Source organism: Monodelphis domestica, chromosome 2, assembly GCF_027887165.1.
Source record: "Monodelphis domestica isolate mMonDom1 chromosome 2, mMonDom1.pri, whole genome shotgun sequence".
NCBI lineage: Eukaryota > Metazoa > Chordata > Mammalia > Didelphimorphia > Didelphidae > Monodelphis > Monodelphis domestica.
The window spans coordinates 324659606-324682067 of NC_077228.1; the positions used below are offsets into that span (position 1 = coordinate 324659606).

General features: G+C 37.1%; 1 protein-coding gene across 1 annotated transcript in view; it reads left to right on the forward strand.

Annotated features, from left to right (window-relative positions):
* The first annotated feature begins 267 nt into the window (after window positions 1-267).
* MTO1 (mitochondrial tRNA translation optimization 1) overlaps window positions 268-22462 on the forward strand; it is a 31916-nt gene continuing 9721 nt past the window's right edge. Inside the window, exons 1-9 of the mRNA XM_007484198.3 lie at window positions 268-614; window positions 3464-3663; window positions 5478-5595; window positions 6365-6654; window positions 7539-7651; window positions 10216-10406; window positions 11275-11405; window positions 17856-18060; window positions 18308-18479. Coding sequence (XP_007484260.1) covers window positions 407-614; window positions 3464-3663; window positions 5478-5595; window positions 6365-6654; window positions 7539-7651; window positions 10216-10406; window positions 11275-11405; window positions 17856-18060; window positions 18308-18479 — 1628 coding nt within the window. The 5' untranslated portion in view covers window positions 268-406. The remainder of the gene's footprint in view (window positions 615-3463; window positions 3664-5477; window positions 5596-6364; window positions 6655-7538; window positions 7652-10215; window positions 10407-11274; window positions 11406-17855; window positions 18061-18307; window positions 18480-22462) is intronic.

The window sequence follows — 22462 nt, forward strand, 5'->3', positions numbered from 1 at the left end:
CTCTTAAAAGGATTTAATTCATACTTGAAGGAAATGATACATTTCAGTTTAAGATTAGTGAAAAATAACGGTGTTGGGTTTCTTTTTCTATACAAGTTTAACTGTTGATGTGTTAATGGAAAACCCCAGCACTGAAACATTGAAAAGTAGGGGTGGTCATGTGGGCATTAGCTCAGAGGCACGTGCTCATATCTGTCTTCTCCACTCTTCCAGACCATGGAGTAGAGGGCCACTGAAGGCGTAATGGGGCGGGTCCAAGGCTCGACAAAGGCGTGCTGCGTCTTGACGTCAGAAAGATGGCGGCTCCCTGCAGCCTCCGATTACTACCTGGTAGCTGTTGACTTTCAGCCCCATTGATATACCAGGCACAGCGCTCAGCAGTGGCGTTCTCTGCCCGGCTCTCACCATGTTCCCCTTCGGCCGCTGGTGCCATAGGGTCGCTACTCGCCTCAGCAAGCAGCCCTTGGCGCCGGGCCGCTCCTGCGGAGGCAACGCTGTGCCGCACTACGATGTGGTGGTCATTGGCGGGGGGCACGCAGGGACGGAGGCGGCGGCGGCCGCTGCTCGCTGTGGCTCCCGGACTCTTTTGCTCACGCACCGTGTGGATTCTATCGGTGAGGGCTGCTGCTGGGCGCTGGACTTGGAATTGGGGCCGGGATGGAAGACTTAACGCTCAGTTGAGTCCTGAGTGCGCCTGCGTCCTCCATCCCCCTAAGCCCCAGAAACCTCTCCGGCTTCCAGCGGCTTCGGGGGTGTGGGAAAGGGGCTTCAAATTGGGAGGAAAAGACCATAGGAAATTCGATCAGTTGCAGAATTAGTCTTCTTGCAGAATAACTGCTGTCCTTTGTACATCCTGAGGGAAAGGGAAGGAAATAGGCCATTTTCTGTTTAAACCAGAGCAAGTCTCTGAACCTCTCAGGTCCTCATTTCCCTCGTGTAAAATGAGAGGATTGAATGAGAATTGGGGATTCTTTACCATTTTGTGTCCACCCCATTAGCAATCTGGCAAAGCCATGAAATCTTTCTCAAAATGTTTTTAGACACAAAATAAATAAGGTGAAAAAGGAACTCTCGTTATATTGAAAAACTTATGAGAATTAATTTTTACAAACAAGTTCGAGCATCCCAAGTTAAGAACTCCTGTTAGTGGCTCTAAGACCTTCCTGAGCTGCCCTCCCACTCATGACACCAGAGTAGGAAGTTTTGATCTCTAGTCATTAATGGTTCTTCAGACATCTAATCTGCACTTATGCTAATAATTCTCATTTTTATTATATTTGGAATATTGTTATTTGCATTATAGTAACTTTTACTTGAGTACAGAACTGTCTTGTTTCATGTTGTATCCTATTGCCTAGCACAATTTTTTTTAAACCCTTACCTTCCATCTTAGAATCAATACTGTGTATTGGTTCTAAGGCAGAAGAACAGTAAGGGCTAGGCAATGGGGGTTAAGTGACTTGCCCAGGGTCACACAGCCAGGAAGTGTCTGAGGCCAAATTTTAACCTAGAACCCCACCCTCCCCTATCTCTAGACCTGGCTCTCAATCCACTGACACCCCCACCCCCCAGCTGCCTCTTAGCACAATTCTTTATGCACAGTTGTCTTTAATAAATATTTGCTAAATTGGATTTTGTGAAATCTTTCTAGAGATGTAAAATTGCAATTTCTCTTCTTGATTTTGAATCTTTATGTTGTACTTGGCATATAACTGAGTTAGAATGGGAATGTAACTTGCAAAGAAAGACTTGGATGTCCCAAGAAAAAAGCAGCTTAAAAAGAGAAAAATAATGTATGAAACTCCATGAAAGTATCCAGGAATCAAACAATTGACTATTTGACTGGTTATGCCCTAACATCATCACTATTTAGGTCTGAAGAATCAATTTAAGATTTTGGTTCAATTTCTTTGATAGAATAAATCAAAAATCTAGGAATAGCAAATTCAATATTCAGTCAGTAGTGTGATATGGCTGCTAGAGAACCTAATAACATCTTGGACTGCTTAAAGAAAGAAATAGCTTGTAAGAACAGAGAACTAATTGTCTTTCTATGTTTGGCCCTGCTTGAACTACATCTGAAGTGATATATTCACTTCATTAATAAGCTGAGATTGGGAAGAGAGGGAAATGAGAAAGGGGACAAGATAACAGTGTTCACATATTTGAAGACTCTTTTGGAAAAAGCATTAGACTTGTTCTGTTTGACCCAGAATATAACAGTGAGCAGTGAGGAAGTTGCAAAGAGGAAGTTTTAGGCAAAAAAAAATCTAACAAAGCTGTCCAAAAGTTGAATGAGCTGCCTGGGAAGTAGTAGGTTCCTCATTGGAGATCTTCAAGCTAAAAAAAGAATACTAGGTATATTATAGTGAGAATCCTTTTTTCAGTACAAGTTAAATTGGATGGAAGTTATATTTGTATTGATTGCTGGATCTTTAAAAAGAATTGGGTTTTCCCCCTTTCTCTCCAGGGATTTCTTTTTTAATATGTCCATTTCCATTGCTACACATTTCCTCCTGACTTACCCATTCTTACTGGATAGTATTTACTGTTTAATGCCCAGGCATTGCCAGCAGCAGCCAGAGGAACCTGAAATTGTCTCAGAGTTGTCATTGAGAAAATCATTGTAGCAGATATCATACAAGTATTCTGGATGAGGAAAGCTGGTCAAGCTATATTGACTTAAGAAAAACAGAAATAAGAAAGCTGGAGAACAGAGGAACATAAGGAGCTTCATAGAGAGGGCTAAGACCCAGGCAATTAAGGTAGTTCAGAGATCCTCTCAGGTTCTTGGATAGAACACCATTTCGATATCTTAGAGGAGACTGTCTTTCTCATGATTGGACTAATTATGAATTATCAATGCTAATATCCTTTCTTCTTTTGATCTCAAATGTACCTGGTGATTGCATTAGTGTGAGAAGTTGAGTAAATAACTTGAATTACTACAATATAATTATGTATGAATTAGGGTTATAATACAGTGCAATTGGGCCTGGGTTTAGATCCTACCTCTGAAACTTAACAGTTGTTTATCTGAGGCAAGTCATTTGATCTCCCTGAGCCCTCAGTTTCCTTATCTCCAAAGTAAGGGCCCTCATGAGGTCCCTTTCAATTCTAAATCTATCATCTTGGATGATCCCTAGAATCATAATAATTGTTTAAGAATTCATTATCAATTATCCTTGTAAGGCTCAACGTGTTCATTTGTTTTACTCTACTGCTTACTTATTACAAGAAAGGTTTGGGAGAGGAGGTAGTTTCCTCCTGGAAATCTGGGAATTGGCAATAATGTTAAAAAGAAAGGAACATCTGTAAACAAGAACAAGAAGGAAAAGTTTGGCTAAATATAAGGAAAAGTATTTGTTTAGTTTCTAGAATGTTGACCAAATTTTCATTTTCATTTTAAGATGATGATTACCAAAGTAATCTGTTGTTTTGTTTTTGTATGTTCTTCCCTCAGGTCAGATGTCATGCAATCCCTCCTTTGGAGGCATTGGTAAAGGACATTTAATGAGGGAGGTGGATGCCTTGGATGGCCTGTGTTCTCGGGTCTGTGATCAGTCCGGCATACATTATAAAGTGCTGAACCGGCGTAAAGGGCCAGCTGTATGGGGTCTCCGTGCTCAGATTGATAGGAAACTTTATAAGCAGAAGATGCAGGTGAGAAATAAATAAGTCCATTTGACACTGTTGACCACTTTCTGTATTCCTGAATGCTCTTTCTCTCTTCCATGTCTGTGTGGCACTGCTCTTTTTTCTTCTCTTTGTTCTTCTCTTAGCTGTTTAACTGCCCCTCAGTCTCATTTGATAGTGTACCATCCATATCACACACACCCCTAATTGTGGGTGTGCCCCTGCACTGTGTACTGGTACTCTTCTGTTCTTGTAGTTTCTCACTTGATGATCTCATCATCTTCTATAATTTTAATGTTTCTATGAATATGACTCTTAAACCAATATATTCAGTCCTCGTCTCTCTCCTGAGTCCTAATAATACATCTCCAACTGCCCCTTGGTTATTTCAAACTGAATGTCCCTTAGGCATCCCAAATTCAATGTGTATAAAACTGAACTCATCATCTTTCCTCTCAACCCTCCCTTTCAAACTGTCCTATTTCTGTCAAGGGCACTACCATCCTTCCAGTCAGCCAGACTCTTGACTCTCCTTTGAATCACATATCCATACAGTTGCCAAATCTTAAAGTCTCTACCTCCTGAGTATCTGTAACATCCATCCTCTTCTCTCTGCCCACATGACCATCCCTTTAGTTCCAGCCCTTACCATCTCTTACTTGGACTTTGGATTAGCCTTCTAATAGGTCTCTCTGCCTCAAGTCTCTCCCATTTCCAATTCATCTTCCATGAATCTTTGAAATTGTGAAGTGCAGTGTAGTGAGGGAGTTCACTAACATGTCATTCCCCTAGTCAGTAAACTCCAGAAGCTACCACTCATTAAATCAAGAATAAAATATGAAATCCTTTGATTTAGATTTCAAGGCCCTTTACCACCTGCCCCCAACCAATCTTTCTAACCTTATCATACATTACTCCCCATCCTCCACTTTATTGTCTAGTCAAACTGACTTCATTTTTGTTCCTCTTACACATTTCTTTGCCTTTGCACTGGCTGTCCCTCATTCCTGGAATATGCTCTCACCTCTCTTCTGCCTCGAGAATCCCTTATTCCTCAAAAGCTCCACTCAAGTGACACTTTTTACATGAAGATTTTCCTCCTTTGTGCAGAGCGGTTAGTGGACCTTCCCTCTCCCTCAAATTCCACAAGCATACTTTGTATTTATTTTGTATAGCCTTGTTTATGTATGTGATGTCATTTTTTTAACCCTTACCTTCTGTCTTAAAATCAATATCGTGTATTGGTTCCAGGGCAGAAAAGTAGTAAGGGCTAGGCAATGGGGATCAAGTGACTAGCCCAGAGTCACACAGCTGGGAAATATCTGAGGCCAGATTTGAACCTAGGGCCTCCCATCCCTGGGCCTGACTCTCAATCTACTGACCCACCCAGCTTCCCCCTTATGTGGTGTCATCTTGATAAAATGTAGCACCTTGAGGTCAGGTATTTCATTTTTGTCTTTATATCCCTAGTGCTCGGTGGACTAATAAATGACTTTTTCTTTTGAAACCCTTACCTTCTGTCTTGTATTGATTCCAAGGCAGAGTAGAAGTGAGAGTTAGAAACTGGGGTTGTGTGACTTGCCCAGGATCACACAGCTAGGAAGAATTTGAGGTCATATTTGAACCCAGAACCTCATCTATAACCCTGACACAGTCTGCTGAGCCACCACTGAGCTAGCTGCTCCCTAATAAATGCTTATTGAGTAATTTTTTGCATCATGAAACTTTACTAAAGTTATTTGCTTATTAATTAATAAAAGAAAAATTAAACTAGGGGGCTCATTAGTTGATGAAGTAACAATTTGACTAAAATTTCTCAACCATTTATACTCTATTGGTAGGAGGAAATTTTGACTATACCTCTGCTAACTGTTCAAGAGTCATCTGTGGAAGATCTTTTACTTATGGAACCAGACTTAGACCACCCTGGAAAATGTTGTGTCAGTGGTGTTGTGTTAGGTATGTATTGGATATAAGATATATGATAATGTTTATTTTTGTTGTTGTTTGGTTTGTTCTTAAAGGAAAGTTAAATTATTTAGATTCATTCAATTCTAGCTACTAGCACAGAACTTTTAGCCTTTTCTGTGCCATGGACTCTTTGGCAGTCTGGTAAAGCCTATGGGCCTTTCTCAGAATGATGTCTTTAAATAATTTAAGGAAGTGCTGCACTTTATTTAGATGTTAATAAAAATAAAGATATTTTTTTCCCCCTTCCAAATTCACAAAGCCCCTGAAATCTAACCATGGAAGCCTTGTGTGTCTGTAGAAAGCAATTTTGGCCTTGATTGACAAGTAAAGCCCAGCTTACAAATTCAGTACCTGTCTCATTTCTAGAGATTAAAATTCATTAAAAGCTATCCACTTGGGGGCAGCTGGGCAGCTCAGTGGATTGAGAGCTGGCCCTAGAGATGGGAGGTCCTAGGTTCAAATCTGGCCTCAGACACTTCCCAGCTGTGTGACCCTGGGCAAGTCACTTGACCCCCATTGCCTAGCCCTTACCACTCTTCTGCCTTGGAGCCAATACACAGTATTGACTCCAAGACGGAAGGTAAGGGTTTTTATAAAAAAAAAAAAAAAAAAAAAGCTATCCACTTGTCAAATGGCATAAAATATCGGTCAGCATTCAGTTTAGTTCTTTGTAATAACTGACACAAAGACATGATAATGTCCTTTTTTTCTCCCTTTCTTTTTCTCTCCCCCCCCCTTTTTTTTTTAAATCATCCAGAGGATGGAAGCAGAGTGTATGCTGAGAGTGTTATCCTAACTACAGGAACATTTCTGAGAGGAATGATACTAATTGGATTAGAATCATATCCAGCAGGGCGACTAGGAGATCGACCTTCTATTGGCTTGGCTCAGACTTTGGAGAAATTAGGGTTTGTTGTGGGGAGATTGAAGACAGGGACACCACCCCGAATTGCCAGAGATTCTATTAATTTTAGCATCCTGAATAAGCAGATGCCTGACAACCCATCTGTACCATTCAGCTTTCTCAATGAAGCAGTATGGATTAAGGTAAGATTTTCAAAGCTTATGAGAATGATTGGAATGCATTAGAAACTTTTGTAGAAGTCTTGTTGGTTAACATGAAAGGAAGTCATTTTGTGTTTTTTTAATATCAGTACAAATTTCTACACACTCTTGCCTTAAATTCACACAATAAGTCTTTTTAAAAAACCCTTACCTTCTATCTTGGAACCAGTACTATGGTTCCAATGCAGAAGAGTGGTAAGGGCTAGGCAATGGGGGTGAAGTGATATGCCCAGAGTCATACAGCTAGGAAGTGACTGAGGCCAGATTTGAACCCAGGACCTCCTGTCCCCGGGCCTGACTCTCAATCCTCTGAGCCACCCAGCTGCTCCCACAGAAAGCCTTTAAAAGGATGGTTTTAGTTTTTTAAAAAAATTTAGTCTCATGTGTCTTAAAATTCTTTTATTTACCCATAGCTTTCCTCATCATTTCAATTAAAAAAAATTACATTGTATGAGAACTTAAAGATGTAAGCTGTAGTTTCTGATCATGATTCCAAATAGTAATTGACTTTGGATCAGCCATTTTCTTTTTAAAATTAAAAAAAAAAAGGAATTATGAAGTTAATGATTTTATTCTTCATGGATTTTAACATCAAGAAAAAGCTTATATATATATATATATATATAATCTTGTAATTCATAATTTGATTAAAGGAAAAACTAAAGAGAGTAATTTTTTTTTACAAATAGAATATTTATTTATTTGCTTGAAAGTTTTATTTAATTAGTCAATTTAGAATATTTTTCCTTGGTTACAAGAGTCATGTTCTTTCCCTCCCCCAACCCCCTCCTGTAGCTGACATGCAATTCCATTGGGTTTTACATGTGTCAGAGTAATTTTATAATAAATCTAATGGGTTTTTTTAGCCAGAAGACCAGCTGCCATGTTATTTAACACACACCAACTCAAGAGTCGATCAAATTGTTAAAGAGAACATTCATCTTAATACTCATATAAAGGAAACTACCAAAGGACCCCGGTAAGAAAGAATTATTCTGAGAATGTGCTGAATGATGAATTCCTTTAATTACATAATTTCAGAGTTGAAAGGGACCTCCCTCAGCAGTCATGCAGCCCAACCTATACCCAAAAAGAATCCTCTCCTTAACATACCCAACAAGTGAACAACTGACTTTTGCTTGAAGATCTCCAATGACAGGGAATTTACTGCCTCACAGAATCAATCATTCCAATTTTAGATAGACCTAATGGTTAGGAAGCTTAGCTTATCCTGACAAACCTAAATTTGTCTTTTTGCATCTTACTAGTTCTGCCCTCTAGAATCAAAAAGAACAAATCTAATCCTTCTAGTCATTCAACAAGAATTTATTAAATACCTGCCATGTGTCAGGAACTGTGCTAAACAACAGAGGAGTTTTTTTTTTTTTAAGCAAAAGACAATCCTTTGCCCTCAAATATTTCATAATCTCATGGGGGAGACAATAAACAAATATGTAGAAACAAGCTTCAAAGAAGATAAATAAGAAATAATTAAAAGAGGAAAGGCACTAGAATTAAGAGAGATTGGAAAAAACTTCCTATATAAGATGAGATTTTAGTTGAGACTTGAAGTAAGCCAGGAGAAGGAAGGAGAGCATTTCAGGGATGAAGGACAGTCAAATAAAATGTCCCAAGCCTAGAGATCTTAGCCTAGGGTATCTTGTTCATGAGAACAACAAGGAGGCCAGTGTCCCTGGAGTAAAGGATCCAGTGAGTAATAAGATGTAAGAAGACTAAAAAGGGGGAGAATGGCAAGGAGGCTAGAGGGAGGTTACAGAGGACTTTGAATGCCAAACAGGATTTTGTATGTGATTCTGGAGGTGATAGGAAGTTTGTTGAGTGGAGAGACAACATTGTTGGACCATATCTTCTACATGGTAGCCCTTCATGTACTTAAAGGGCTTATTATTATGTCTCTGCCTTCTCTATTCCCCACCCTTGTGTTCTCTTTTCTAGGATAAACACTCCTAGTTTTCTTTCATTTAGTCCTAATGTGGTTTAGGATTGAGCCCCTTCACCATCCTAAGTATTCTCCAATCTTTCAGTATGGTGCCCAGAAGTGGACACAATGTTCCAAATATGATTTGACTAGGCCAGAGTGCAATTGGATTATTTCCTCCTTATTCCTGGAAATTATGCCTGTCTTTATTTAATGTTTCATATTCTTTTGGTTGCACTATTGCACTGTTAAATTATTTTTAATTTTCATCCCACTAAAAATTTTAGATCCTTTTGAGACAAATTGCTTTCGAATCAGACCAATTCTATATTGTATGTGTGAAGGTAATTTTTTAAAAACTAAATATAATGTTGAATTTATTACATATTTTTTTAAAAAAGTAAAATGGATATTATGGATATCTGTAGCTTGATGTATATTCCTTTTTTCTATTCTGCTACAAATATGGAAATACTCATTTTACTTTGGGTTTGTTATGGTCGAAATTTTTAAAATTATTCTAAATTTTAAAAATCTAAATGTAATCCTTTTCATCATCTTTTAAAATTCAGCCTGACAGTTTAGCCTCTCAATATAATAACAATAGCTAGCATTTACAAAGTACTTTGAGATTTGCATTGTTTTACATGTTATTTCACTTTGTCTTCACAATAGCTGTATAATGTAGTTACTATTATAATCCCTATTTTAATGATGAGGAAACTGAGACAAACACATTAAGAGATTTTCTCAGGGCCATACAGCTAGCAAGTATCTGTAGCAAAATTTAAACTTGTGTTCAAATTGACTCCAAATCTAGCACTCTATCCACTGAGCCCCCTATCTGCCCTAGTGTCTTTTTGGAGCCTGACTTTGTCATCCATTTTTAATGCCCCCTCGAAGATTTGTGTTATCTTAAAATCTGATAAATTTGCCATCTATTCCTTTCCAAGTCAGTAGTAAAAAATGTCATATAATCCAGGACCGAGACCAATGCCTTTGAGTCATTTTATTACAAAGTTCCTTCCAAGTTGACATTGAAACATTAAAGAAATTTCTTTTAATTCAGTCATTCAACCAGTTCTAAATCTTTATAAGGATGCCATTGTCTAATTTTTCCATCTTTTTCAAAGATTAGCCTGAGATACTTGTCAAATTTAGATTAACTATATCTTTATAATATTCCTCTGATCTAATAGGTTAGTAACCCTTTCTAAAAAAGGAAATAAAATTAATCTGGCCTGACCTATTCTAAATAAAGCTATACTAGCTCTTTTGGGTTGCTTTTTCCAGTTACCAGATGTTTAACTCCCAAATTATTTAAAAAAAAAGAATTTTTAATAAACCCTTACCTTCCATCTTAAAATCAGTACTGTATATTGGTTCTAAGGCAGAAGAGTAGTAAGGAGTAGGCAATGGAGGTGCAGTGACTTGCCCTAGGTCACAAAGGTAGGAAGTATCTGAGGCCAGATTTGAATCCTGGACCTCCCATCTCTAGGTCTGGCTCTCAATCCATTGATCCACCTAGCTACTCCCATTGAATTTTTTAATGTTGTTTTTATCTTTGATTTTTCCTTCATTTGTTTCAAATTTTCTATGAATAGATATTGTCCTTCAATTGAGTCAAAGGTTTTGCGTTTTCCAAACCGTATACATCAAGTTTGGTTGGAACCAGAAGGAATGGATTCTAATCTCATCTATCCACAAGGACTTTCTATGACACTACCACCTAATGTTCAAGAACAACTGATCACATCTATCAGAGGCTTGGAGAAAGCTAAGATTGTACAGCCAGGTAATAGGTTATATCTGTCCTTCCAGCTTATTACTACTTTATGTTATAGTGAATCAATCAACAAGCATTTATTAAGCATCCATTATCTACTAGGCACTGGATATTTGCAAGTAATAAGAATAAAACAATCCCTATTCTCAAGGAATTTAAATTTTTTAACAGGGAAGACAACAAATACACATCTAAAAGTATCTGCAGAAAAAAATATAAATAAAATAAATACAAGGTAATTTGGAATGGGAAAATAAAAGCCCTGGGGAGTTAGGGTGGCAGATCACAAAAGGTTTTATGTAGAAGATGATAATTTGAGTTATGTATTGAATGAAAAGAGGGATCCTCTGAGGAGGGAGTGAATTCCAGGCATAGGGGACAGTTATTGCAAAAACCCAGAGACAGAATCATGTGTGAGGATCAGAAAAAAGGAATAATGTACAGTAAGGCTACAAGTTCAGGTTGGCACAAGGATGGAATACCTTTAAAAGCAAAACTAAGGAGTTCATATATTATCCTAGAGGTAATAGGGAGCCAGTGGATCTTTTTGAGTGAGGGAAATTACATGGAAGAAAATCATTTGACAGGTCCAGAGAGACTTGCAACAGAAAGACCAATTAGGAGGCTATTACAATAATTTAGACAAAAGGTGATGAAGGTTTGAACCAACATGATGGATATGTACATATAGAGAAAAGGTCATAGTTGAAGTCATTGATTACAGTCTAATAATACAAAACAAACATCAAACAAGATCCTTAAAAGTATTCTGTCCTGTTTATTATATGAATCATAATGGATAGTCCTTGTGCCAGTTCTACTCTAAAGAAAATCTGGGTAACATTACCTTATCCTTAATTGCTTATTCTTTGGATAGGTTATGGTGTTCAGTATGATTACTTGGACCCCCGTCAGATCACTCCTTCTCTTGAGACTCTTTTGGTTCAGCGGCTTTTCTTTGCTGGACAAATAAATGGTACTACTGGTTATGAAGAAGCAGCAGCCCAAGTAAGTAGCTATATAAGGAATGTAATGAAATAGCTTTTTAGGATTAGAGATTTATAGTTGGAAAAAATCCTTAGAAGAAATCAAGTCCAAACTCCCTCATATTATAGATGTGGAAATTATAGCCTAATGAGGTCAATCTTGCCTGGGGTCACACATAGTTAGTATCAGAGATGAGGTTTGAATGCAAGACCTTATTTAGTAAGGGCTTACAGTGTTTGTAGTAGCATTTAGTCATCTGTTAGGGACACAAATAAAAAGCAAGATAGTCTGCTCTCAAGGAGTGCATATTTTAATTCTAGTTAGAGAGAAAACACATATAGGATAATTGAGCTGCAGATCAGATGGAAAGGCCTAATGTAGTGGTCCTTAGGATGTAAGAACAGATGATAAGGCCCAGGAGTCTTTAGAGCATAATTGCAGATCAGATGGCAATACTTTGGAGCTATATAAATGTATAACAATTGGAAATGGAATATTTAGTCAATGTGTTGCTTATTTGGGGAAATTACTAGTGTGGTTACTATCTATTTTATTGTTAGATGAAATTGAAAAAATTTTTCAAGTCAAGTATATATATTTTTATAGTGACTTTACTGCAAAGGAGGAGCACAACAAAAAGTATGTTAGAAAATGTGGTTCAGATTTAATAGAGCAATGACCCTCCTTCCCCCCCCCCCCCAAGGCCACTGGTTCTGCTTCCAGACCAGCCCTAAAGCCATTATTCAAGAAATGAGCTTTTGTGGAGATGTAGCATGGCTTCTTCTCCTACAAAAGCTACAGCCTCTGTTTCTTTAGCTGCCAAAAATCCAGAAAAGAAATTTCTCACCATCAAAGTCCTTAGTACTGCCATATAATTCAATATGGTAAATAGATATGTTATCAATGAAAATAACAATAAAGGAGATGTATTACCATCTTCTTTGCTTGCATAAGGACTATCATGCTTTTACTTCAGACTTATGGTTGAAACCATATAAATATGTTGTCTCCCCCATTATAATGTTAATTCCTTTAGAATTGAGACTGTCTTACTTTTCTCTCTCTATCCCCAGTGCTTTTCATATAGTAAATATTTAATAAACATTTTTTCTTTCCTTCATTTATACTACCAAAAAGCCTCACATCTGTAGATCATGAATACTTCACTAGAGGGTTTGGAAGAACATGGTAAACATCAAATAATATCACAGTGGAAATTAAATTGACCATATTCTCACAAAAAGAAAATAGTAATCATGCACAATTATTTTTTCTTTTTTTTTTAAATGTAAACATTATTTTATTTGGTCGTTTTCATACATTATTCATTGGAAACAAAGATCGTTTTCTTTTCCTCCCCCCCCTCCCCGCCTTTCCCTCTCCCATAGCTGACGAATGATTCCACTGGTTATCATATGTGTTCTTGACTCGAACCCATTTCCCTGTTGTTGGAATTTGCATTATAGTGTTCATTTAGAGTCTCTCCTCAGTCTTATCTCCTCCAACCCTGTAGTCAAGCAGTTGTTTTTCATCGGTGTTTTTACTCCCACAGTTTATCCTCTGCTTGTGGGTAGTATTTTTTTTTTAGATCCCTGCAGATTGTTCAGGGAAATTGCATTGATACTAATGGAGAAGTCCATCACCTTCGATTGTACCACAATGTATCAGTCTCTGTGTATAATGTTTTCCTGGTTCTGCTCCTTTCGCTCTGCATCACTTCCTGGAGGTCGTTCCAGTCTCCATGGAATTCCTCCACTTTATTATTCCTTTGAGCACAATAGTATTCCATCACCAACATATACCACAATTTGTTCAGCCATTCCCCAATTGATGGGCATCCCCTCATTTTCCAATTTTTGGCCACCACAAAGAGCACAGCTATGAATATTCTTGTACAAGTCTTTTTGTCCATTATCTCTTTGGGGTACAAGCCCAGCAGTGCTATGGCTGGATCAAAGGGCAAACAATCTTTTATCACCCTTTGGACATAGTTCCAAATTGCCCTCCAGAATGGTTGGATCAATTCACAACTCCACCAGCAATGAATTAATGTCCCCACTTTGCCACATCCCCTCCAGCATTCATTACTTTGCATAGCTGTCATGTTAGCCAATCTGCTAGGTGTGAGGAGATACCTCAGAGTTGTTTTGATTTGCATCTCTCTGATTATAAGAGATGTAGAGCACTTTTTCATGTGCTTATTAATAGTTTTGATTTCTTTGGCTGACAACTGCCTGTTCATGTCCCTTGCCCATTTGTCAATGGGAGAATGGCTTGATTTTTTGTACAATTGATTTAGTTCTTTATAAATTTGAGTAATTAAACCTTTGTCAGAGGTTTTTATGAAGATTGTTTCCCAATTTGTTGCTACCCTTCTGATTTTGGTTACATTGGTTTTGTTTGTACAAAAACTTTTCAATTTGATGTAATCCAGATTATTTATTTTGCATTTTGTAACTCTTTCTAATTCTTGCTTGGTTTTGAAGTATTTCCCTTCCCAAAGGTCTGACATCTATACTATTCTGTGTTCGCCTAATTTTCTTATAGTTTCCTTCTTTATGTTCAAGTCATTCACCCATTTTGAATTTATCTTGGTGTAGGGTGTGAGGTGTTGATCTAAGCCTAATCTTTCCCACACTGTCCTCCAATTTTCCCAGCAGTTTTTATGAAATAGTGGATTTTTGTCCCAAAAGCTGGGATCTTTGGGTTTGTCATATACTGTCTTGCTGAGGTTGCTTGCCCCCAGTCTATTCCACTGATTCTCCTTTCTGTCTCTTAGCCAGTACCAAATTGTTTTGATGACTGCTGCTTTGTAATATAGTTTAAGGTCTGGGACTGCAAGGCCCCCATCATGTGTGTTTTTTTTCATTATTTCCCTGGATATCCTTGATCTTTTGTTTTTCCAAATGAACTTTGTTATCACAATTTTTTTTTTAAACCCTTACCTTACATCTTGGAATCAATACTGTGTATTGGTTCCAAGGCAGAAGAATGGTAAGGACTAGGCAATGAGGGATAAGTGACTTGCCCAGGATCACACAGCTGGGAAGTGTCTGAGGCAAGATTTGAACCTAGGACCTCCTGTCTCTAGGCCTGACTCTGTACAGTTATTTTTTTAATTGGCTCTCTATAAAGTTAAACTAATGATTAGTAGGAGTAGGCATAAAAGTAAATTAAATCAGAAAAAAAGAATACACAAGACAACACTAAAATAATAGCTTCAATTTGACCTAATCAAATTCATTGCTGTCACTAAGGAAGTTGGAAATGGAAAAAAGGATAAGATAATGCCTTTACTACTTGCTACAGAGTTTTAACTGATGTAAAACCAATGGCACAACAAAGAGTGCAAAAGATTCCTAAAACGAACCCAGACATCAAATACTTAATCTCATTGCCGAACAAAAATGGCAACCAAGGCCAATACAATTTTTAAAATATAAGCATGTTAATAAATCATTATGGAGGTGGATGTTGAGAGGTAATGAACAATGTTGCTTATGAACATCAAAAAGCAGTGGAAGCACAAGCAAGTCTGTACAAAGCCTGTTGACGTAACTAAGTGAGTTGATCCCAGAATATTTATAGACTCAAGCTAGAAGAAAGCAAGAAGATAGAAATTAAAACGAATTCAGACTTTTTATATTCTGTTCTTAGCATCACAGCCTCAGCCAAGTAGGACCTTGGGCTCAGTGTTCCCTGGCACTGTTGAAAACCCAGGAAAGAGGAAGCAGCATATAACTGTAAGGGGAAAATTGTTCCCTTCCTGCTGCTTCTCCATGATATTCTCACTTTTTGTCTGTACAGCATGTGTTCTTCAAAGGAACATTAGGGAACCAAATTTGCTAACAGAGCTTAAGAAGGTTCTCATGGCCCTGGAAATTATTTCAGTCTGTCTTTTTCAAAGTTTCTTAAGTCCTGAACAAAGTTCCTGCATGGACTCTTCGCTGACCAAAAGACCCTGCCAAAAAGAAAAAAAACTCTTACCTCTCATCCCAGAGAAGTTCTTTTTTTTTTTCATCCCAGAGAAGTTCTGAAGCAAAAGAAGAAAGTAGCTCTAATAGCAACAGCAAAGAAAGAGCTCCTGATTACTTCATTCTATCTTTTTCTGAGACACTAAGTACTTCAGATTCAGCATGAATATGTAGAGAGACGCTATACCCTTCAAAACAGGAAATGATTATATTGCTTTTGGGGCTTATGAAGAACTAGGATCTTAAGAAATAGTGGCTAGATACCTGATTCAAAGAAAGTGGAAAAATTTGTGCAAACTGAAGCTGACCAATGTAACTAGAATGAAGAGAATATTAGATGATGTGACAATAACATTAGAAAGAAAAAACAAGTACTCTGATCAATGTGCCCTTTTTGGCACCTATGCCATATAGGTTTGCCATCATAACCCTATAGCCACAGCAAAAAACTTTGTTACTATAACTATGAGGGATCATTGTACTTGAGAATAAAAATCATTTGTAGATTACAAGAAATGAAAATAGTACATATTGGAAAGGTTGTGGAAAGACAAATACATTAATGTACTGTGATTGGATATGTGAAATGGTTCAACCATCTGGAGAACAATTTATAATTATTCTTTAAAAAGTGACTCAATTTGTAATTATTCTATAAAAGGGCAATCATGCCCACTTATCCCCAAATCCCACTAATGTATGTCAAAGACAGAAAGCTCCCTCGTTTTCCAAAATATTCATTGCAGTATTTTTTTGTGGTAGCAGAGAGCTCAGTACATAAAAAATACTCATCAGTTGAGGAATATCTAAACTAATTGTGGTACATGATTTCATGGGATATTACTGCACCATAGGAAATTGTGAGAATGAGAAAATTAGGAAAGTATGGGAAGATTTACATGCACTGATGATATAGAGTGAAGTTTTTAGAACCAGGGAAATGGGATACATAGTAACAGTATAAATGGAAAGCTCCACACAGAAAATGAGTCTTATTTCATAATCACTGATCTTATTGTTGGAGAAGAAATGAAAAGTCTCCTTCCTTTGCCACAAGTAGAAGGCAATGGCCGTGAAGAATTACATATAGACTTTTATTCTGTTAAATGCCTTTTTTTCCCTCTTAATTATTCTTTAGTACAAGAGATAGCTCTCCAGACATGGGAAAGGATATATTTGGAAATGAACATGATAGAAAATATCAATAAAATAATATGAAATAGATCTTGATAATGACACATGTAAAACCCAGTGGAATTGCTCATTGGCTACAGGAAGAGGAGAGGAAAAGAACATGAATCATGTAACCATGGGAAAATATTCTAAACTAATTAAATAAATAAACTTAATTTAGGAAAAGAAAAGAAAAAATATCACTACAACTTTTAATAGTATTTTAAAAGGAAAACATTTTTAAGTGCTTATAGTATTAAAGATTCAATTCCTGAGTTTCAGTTCTCCTAATTTAGATCACTTTATAAATACTTTAATAGAGAATTTCAAGGCATTATCTAAGATAGTATTTTGATTGAGAATATTATTAATAACTGACCTTTATATACTTCTTTAAAGTTTACAAAGTAGGGGGCAGCTGGGTGGCTCAGTAGATTGAGAGCCAGGCCTAGAGAAGGGAGGTCCTAGGTTCAAATCTGGTCTCAGACACTTCCCAGCTGTGTGATCCTGGGCAAGTCACTTATCATAAGGTAAGGGTTTTAAAAAAAAAAGTTTACAAAGTATTTTAGATAAATTATGATTTGAGCCTCACAGTCCTATGAGATAGATGCTACATGTATGTTATCCTCATTTAAATATGAGGAAACTGAGGCTCCAGTAGGTTAAGTGATTTGTCCTTGGGCACACAGGTGAAAATCACATAGTATGAGAGGCAGTATTTTAACCCCACACTTCCAGACTTCAGATTCAAACACTCTATCCATTATATCACATTGCCTCCAAAGCAGAAAAGAGAAACATTGCCTTTATCCTTTCTAATAATATAATGTTTTTTGGCTAATATGGAAATGTTTTACATACCTTCACATGTATAATAGCTATCATGTTGCTTGCCTTCTCAAGGGGTAAGGGAGAGATGGGAAGGAGGGAGAATGTTTGAAATTAAAAAAAATTTTAAGTGAGTATTTAAAATTTTTTGTCTTTAGTTGGGAAATATCTAATTAAGTTAAAATATTAAAAAATAAAATCATGTCTGCTATTAGCGGAACTAACTAACAAACAGTATAAGTTGGTGGGCCTGATTTTTCTTTCAAAAAAATCAACCCATGATTGTTCTACCCACACATGTCATAGGCTGACTTTTAGAGGAGTACCCATTCTCAGTTCCAAAATGTGGGACGTGTTTTTTAAGTTTCATTTAAATTCATTGGGCTGCTACCTGTTCTGTTCTTATGGTATAAGGCTGCAAGTCTCTTTAAATAAGATACATCTGTATTAATTTCACAATTATCCTTCAAACTTTTCCTTTTTTTTTTTTTGGTAGGGTATAATAGCTGGAATAAATGCCAGTCTTCGGGTCAATGGCAAACCTCCATTTATCGTTAGCCGCACAGAGGGCTATATTGGGGTCTTGATTGATGATCTTACCACACTGGGCACCAGTGAACCATATCGAATGTTTACTAGCCGAGTAGAGTTCCGTTTGTCTCTACGGCCTGACAATGCTGATAGCAGGCTTACTTTACGAGGTAATTATATCATGACTCCTATACTTGATATAACTACTTTTAATTTTTAAATCTTACTTTCAGTCTTGGAATTGATAGTGGGGGTTAAGTGACTTGCTCAGGGTGACACAGCTAGGACATGTCTTGAGGCCAGATTTGAATCCATGACCTTGCATTTCCAGGCCTGGCTTTCAAACCACTAAGCCCTCTGGATGCCTCATAACTGGCTTTTAAAAACTTATCTTGTTCCTCTGTTCTCTTTCCCTAGGCTACAAGGAAACTGGCTGTGTATCCCAGCAAAGGTATAATAGAGCTTCTTTGATGAAATCTTCTTTAGAAGAAGGAATTTCAGTGCTGAAATCTCTCCAATTTTCTGGCTACAAATGGAAAAAGTTGATTCCAGAGGCCCCAGTCAGCATTTATAAAAGTGATCCTCAAAGGTAAGAGTTTCAATAGCTCTTTCTCATTTTCATCAATATATGAAATAATAATTATTAAAGAAATAAATTTTGGAACATCTTTTATTAGCTTCCATCCCCTCTTGAACATCACACCTGTGGCCCCCTCCCCACCATTTTTTTTAGTTTGTCTTTTAGTTTGTCTTAGAGAGGTTAAATGACTTTTGATCATACAGTTCAATAAGTATTAGAGGTAGAATTTTAATCCCAGGCTTACAATATTTCCAATTCCAGCACTTGCTGCCTCGCAGTTTCTGGAACATAATATTTTTATTAATTTGTCTCTCCTATTACCACCTCCTTTCTTACACTGAACATTTTTAATGAAAAACAAATCCTTCATTGTGTAGTTTTCTCTCCTATTGTACTGTGAGCTCCACGAGAAAGGACTTTTTTAAAAAACCCTTACCTTCTGTCTTAGAATCAATACTACATATTGGTTCCAAGGCAGAAGGAGCAGTAAGAGCTAGGCAGTGGGAATTAAGTGACTTGCCCAGGGTCACACAGCTAGGAAGTATCTGAGGCCAGATTTGAAACAAGGACCTTTTTTGCTTTTCATTGTTTTCTTAGCACTTAACATAGCACCAAGCATGTAGTAGGAGCTTAATAAGTGCTTGTTGACTGATTTCAAAGGTTTTTTTCTTCATAATATTGTTACCACATTATCTTTATAAAATTCTCATAAAATTTTCTTCTAGTTCTGCTCATTTTACTATGCATCAGTTCAGGAAGGAAAGCAAAAAGGAATCAAGCATTTATTAATTGCCTCATTTTCTAGGCCCTGTGCTAGATGTTTACAAAGATTATCTCAATTGATCTTTACAACAACCCTGGGATAGATGCTATTAGTATCCCTGTTTTATAGTTGAAGAAACTGAGGCAGGCAGTTAAGGGACTTGCCCAGGGTCAAACACAGTGTCTGAGATTATATTTGAACTTGGGTCTTCCTGGCTCCATGCCCATCACTCTAGCTACTGCAACACTTAGCTATCTCTAAATATTACCAGTTTCCTCTGAAACTATTTTATAATTTCTTATGGTACATTAGTGTTTTACTACATTCATATATCATAATTTGTTTCACCACTCCCTGGTGTGAGAGTACCCCCATAATTTCCAGTTTGGGGCTACACAAAAAGAGTTATTATAAATAATTTTCTGCATAGAGATGCTTTCTTCTTTCTTTGGTTTCTTTGGGTTATAGGCTGATACTCAGAGTTTGGTAACTTTCTGAACAGAGTTCCAAATAGCCTTCTGAAATGGCTAAGTCAATGCTCTCAGTTCTAAAACAGCACTACCAACAAGGCTCTGATGTACCTATTTTCCTATGGCCTCTCCAACATTTGCCATTTTCTTCTTTTTCATCTTTGTTAGTCTGATAAATATAAAGTAGAACATCATAGTTGTCCTAATTTCCATTTTCCTAGATATTAGCAATTTAGAGCATTCTTTCATAGAATTGTTGATAGCTTGGATTTCATCCTTTGAAATTTGCTGGTTTATATCCTTCCTTTCTTTCCCACTTTTTTCACTTATCCTTAAGATTCCTGACCTTTATTCCTCCATTTGAATTTTGTTATTATTTTTCTAGTTCATTAAAATAATCTTTGGAGTATTTGAATTGGCATAGTCTTGAATAAAGAACTATTGGATTTTTTGTCATTTATTTAGTGGCTTTGTCATTGGTATTGACTCACTCTATCCAAATTAACTTTCTCTATAGTTATTTATGTCTGTTTTATTTCTGCAAAGAATGTTTTATTTATAGTTAAATTGGTATTATAGTCCCTGAGTAAATTTTGGTAGATATACTCAAGTATTTTATAGCTTCTGTGGTGTGTAATTAGGATTTGCTCCCCAAAACTCTTTTTTCCAACTTCTCATCTTCATTCTCACATTACTTTGGAGATAAAGTTGTGAATGTTGCTCCACCCTCTCTCTCTTCCCCTGATCATGGCTAGGAAAGCTGGCTTTATGCCAGGCAGCCAGAATCGACACACTTTTTGTTAGATAATTAGGTTTGAACTTCTATTTCTTTTAGTTTATTTTCTTTCTACTTCAAGTGATTATTAATAAACTTTATAAAATATAATACTTGGAGTTATTGGATATTAATTTTAATTTTACAGTGGTTATTTTGAATGGAATTTCTCTTTCTAGCTCTTCTTACTGTTTTGTTGATTCCATATAGGAATACTTATGATGTATGTGGATTTATCTTATATCTTCTACTTTGCTAAAGTTATTGATCAATTCTTAAATGACTCTAGGTATCTCGTAAATACACCCTTGTATTATTTGTAAAAAGGGACATTTTTATTTCCTCCTTGCTTATTGTTTTTTGTAATTGCCTTTAAAATGTCCTTCAGTAACAGGACTAGTGATAAATTGCTTTCCAAAAACCAGTCCAGCTAAGAATAGCACCAATAGATTGGCCACCGGATTGAGAGCCAGGCCTAGAGACGGGAGGTCCTAGGTCCAAATCTGGCCTCAGACACTTCCCAGCTGTGTGACCCTGGGCAAGTCACTTGACTCCCATTGCCTAACCCTTCCCACTCTTCTGCCTTGGAGCCAAAAAGAGGGAAGGTAAAGGTTTGAAAAAAAAAAAAGATTGGCCACTGGGTGGTGGCTTTACTAGACATGGTAACCCATTTTAAAAAATCCATAAAATCATCTTCAAAATGTAATGAAGGAAAATATATAACAGATAATGAATTACAGGGATAGAGTTTGTGTGAGGGAATTCTGTTTATGACAAGTCAATACTGCCTCTTCTTGAATACTATGAGCAGACTTCCTACTTCCAGAGAGCTGATATGATAGCTAACATTTCAACAGTGCTTTACAGTCTACAAAGTACATTTAACTTTTGGGGCTTCTTGTTGATCATCTACCAGTCTTCTAGCCATTGGCCTTCTTTCTGCCCTCTGGAGTCAACAAAGGAAGATCTTCTACCTGGCAGTCCTTTAAGTCTTAAGTGTTAATTATTAAGACTTATTTTCTAGGCAGTGACTCTGAAATTATGACTATGTAAATGGAAACATCCTCATTTCTTAATGTTTCCCATATGCCTTTTAAATCTTTACCATACTGGTTTTCCTCCCTCTTTAGATATAGTACTCCAGTTAAACTATTTCTTCCTTTGAATTGTACCCTCTGATTCTCTTAATGTAGCCTAAAGTTCTATTGTTCAGTCATATCAGTTGTGTCAATTTGTTTGTGACCCATTTGAGGTTTTCTTGGCAAAGGAATTAGAGTGGTTTGCCATTTCTTTTTCCAGCTCATTTTACAAATAAGGAAACTGAGGCAAGCAGTTAAGTTACTTACCCAAGGTCACACAGCTAGGTCTTCCTGACTTCAGGCCTGGTGCTCTATCCAGTGTACCAGCCAACTGCTACAGCCAGTCTGATGGATATGAGATGATACCTCGGAATTGCTTTGGTTTGCATTTCCCTAATAGTAGTGATTTAGAACATTTTTTAACATGCCTATGCATGGCTTTGTTTTCTTCATCTGAAAATTGTCTGTTCTTATATTTTGCCTGTTTGTTAATTGTGATCCATAAGAAAAATGTGAGTGAGCATTTTTCTTTGGATCAGAGGAGGGATAATTTGAATGTGAAATCCCCATATCCCCCCCACCCCTCCACCCCCTGTGGCCATGATTCTGTAATTTTTTTTTTATACTCTGTTCTGATGTTGCCCCTACTATGACCTTATTCACATTGAGTCAAAGGACCTATGTCTCTGACATGGGCCTAATGACACAGATCAAGCCATATGTGACATCCCATTGTACTTCTGATATCTCTTCTGACTCCTCCTCCCGGTATATAAGGGTTCCGATCTGTTTTTGGCCCAAAAGTGCCTTTGATCCAGAAGTGCTTTTATAAGGGGTCCATTCTCAAGACTCAAGGTCTTCAGTTGCTAACCAGAGTTCAGCTTTATTGTGAGTCTGGATCCCTC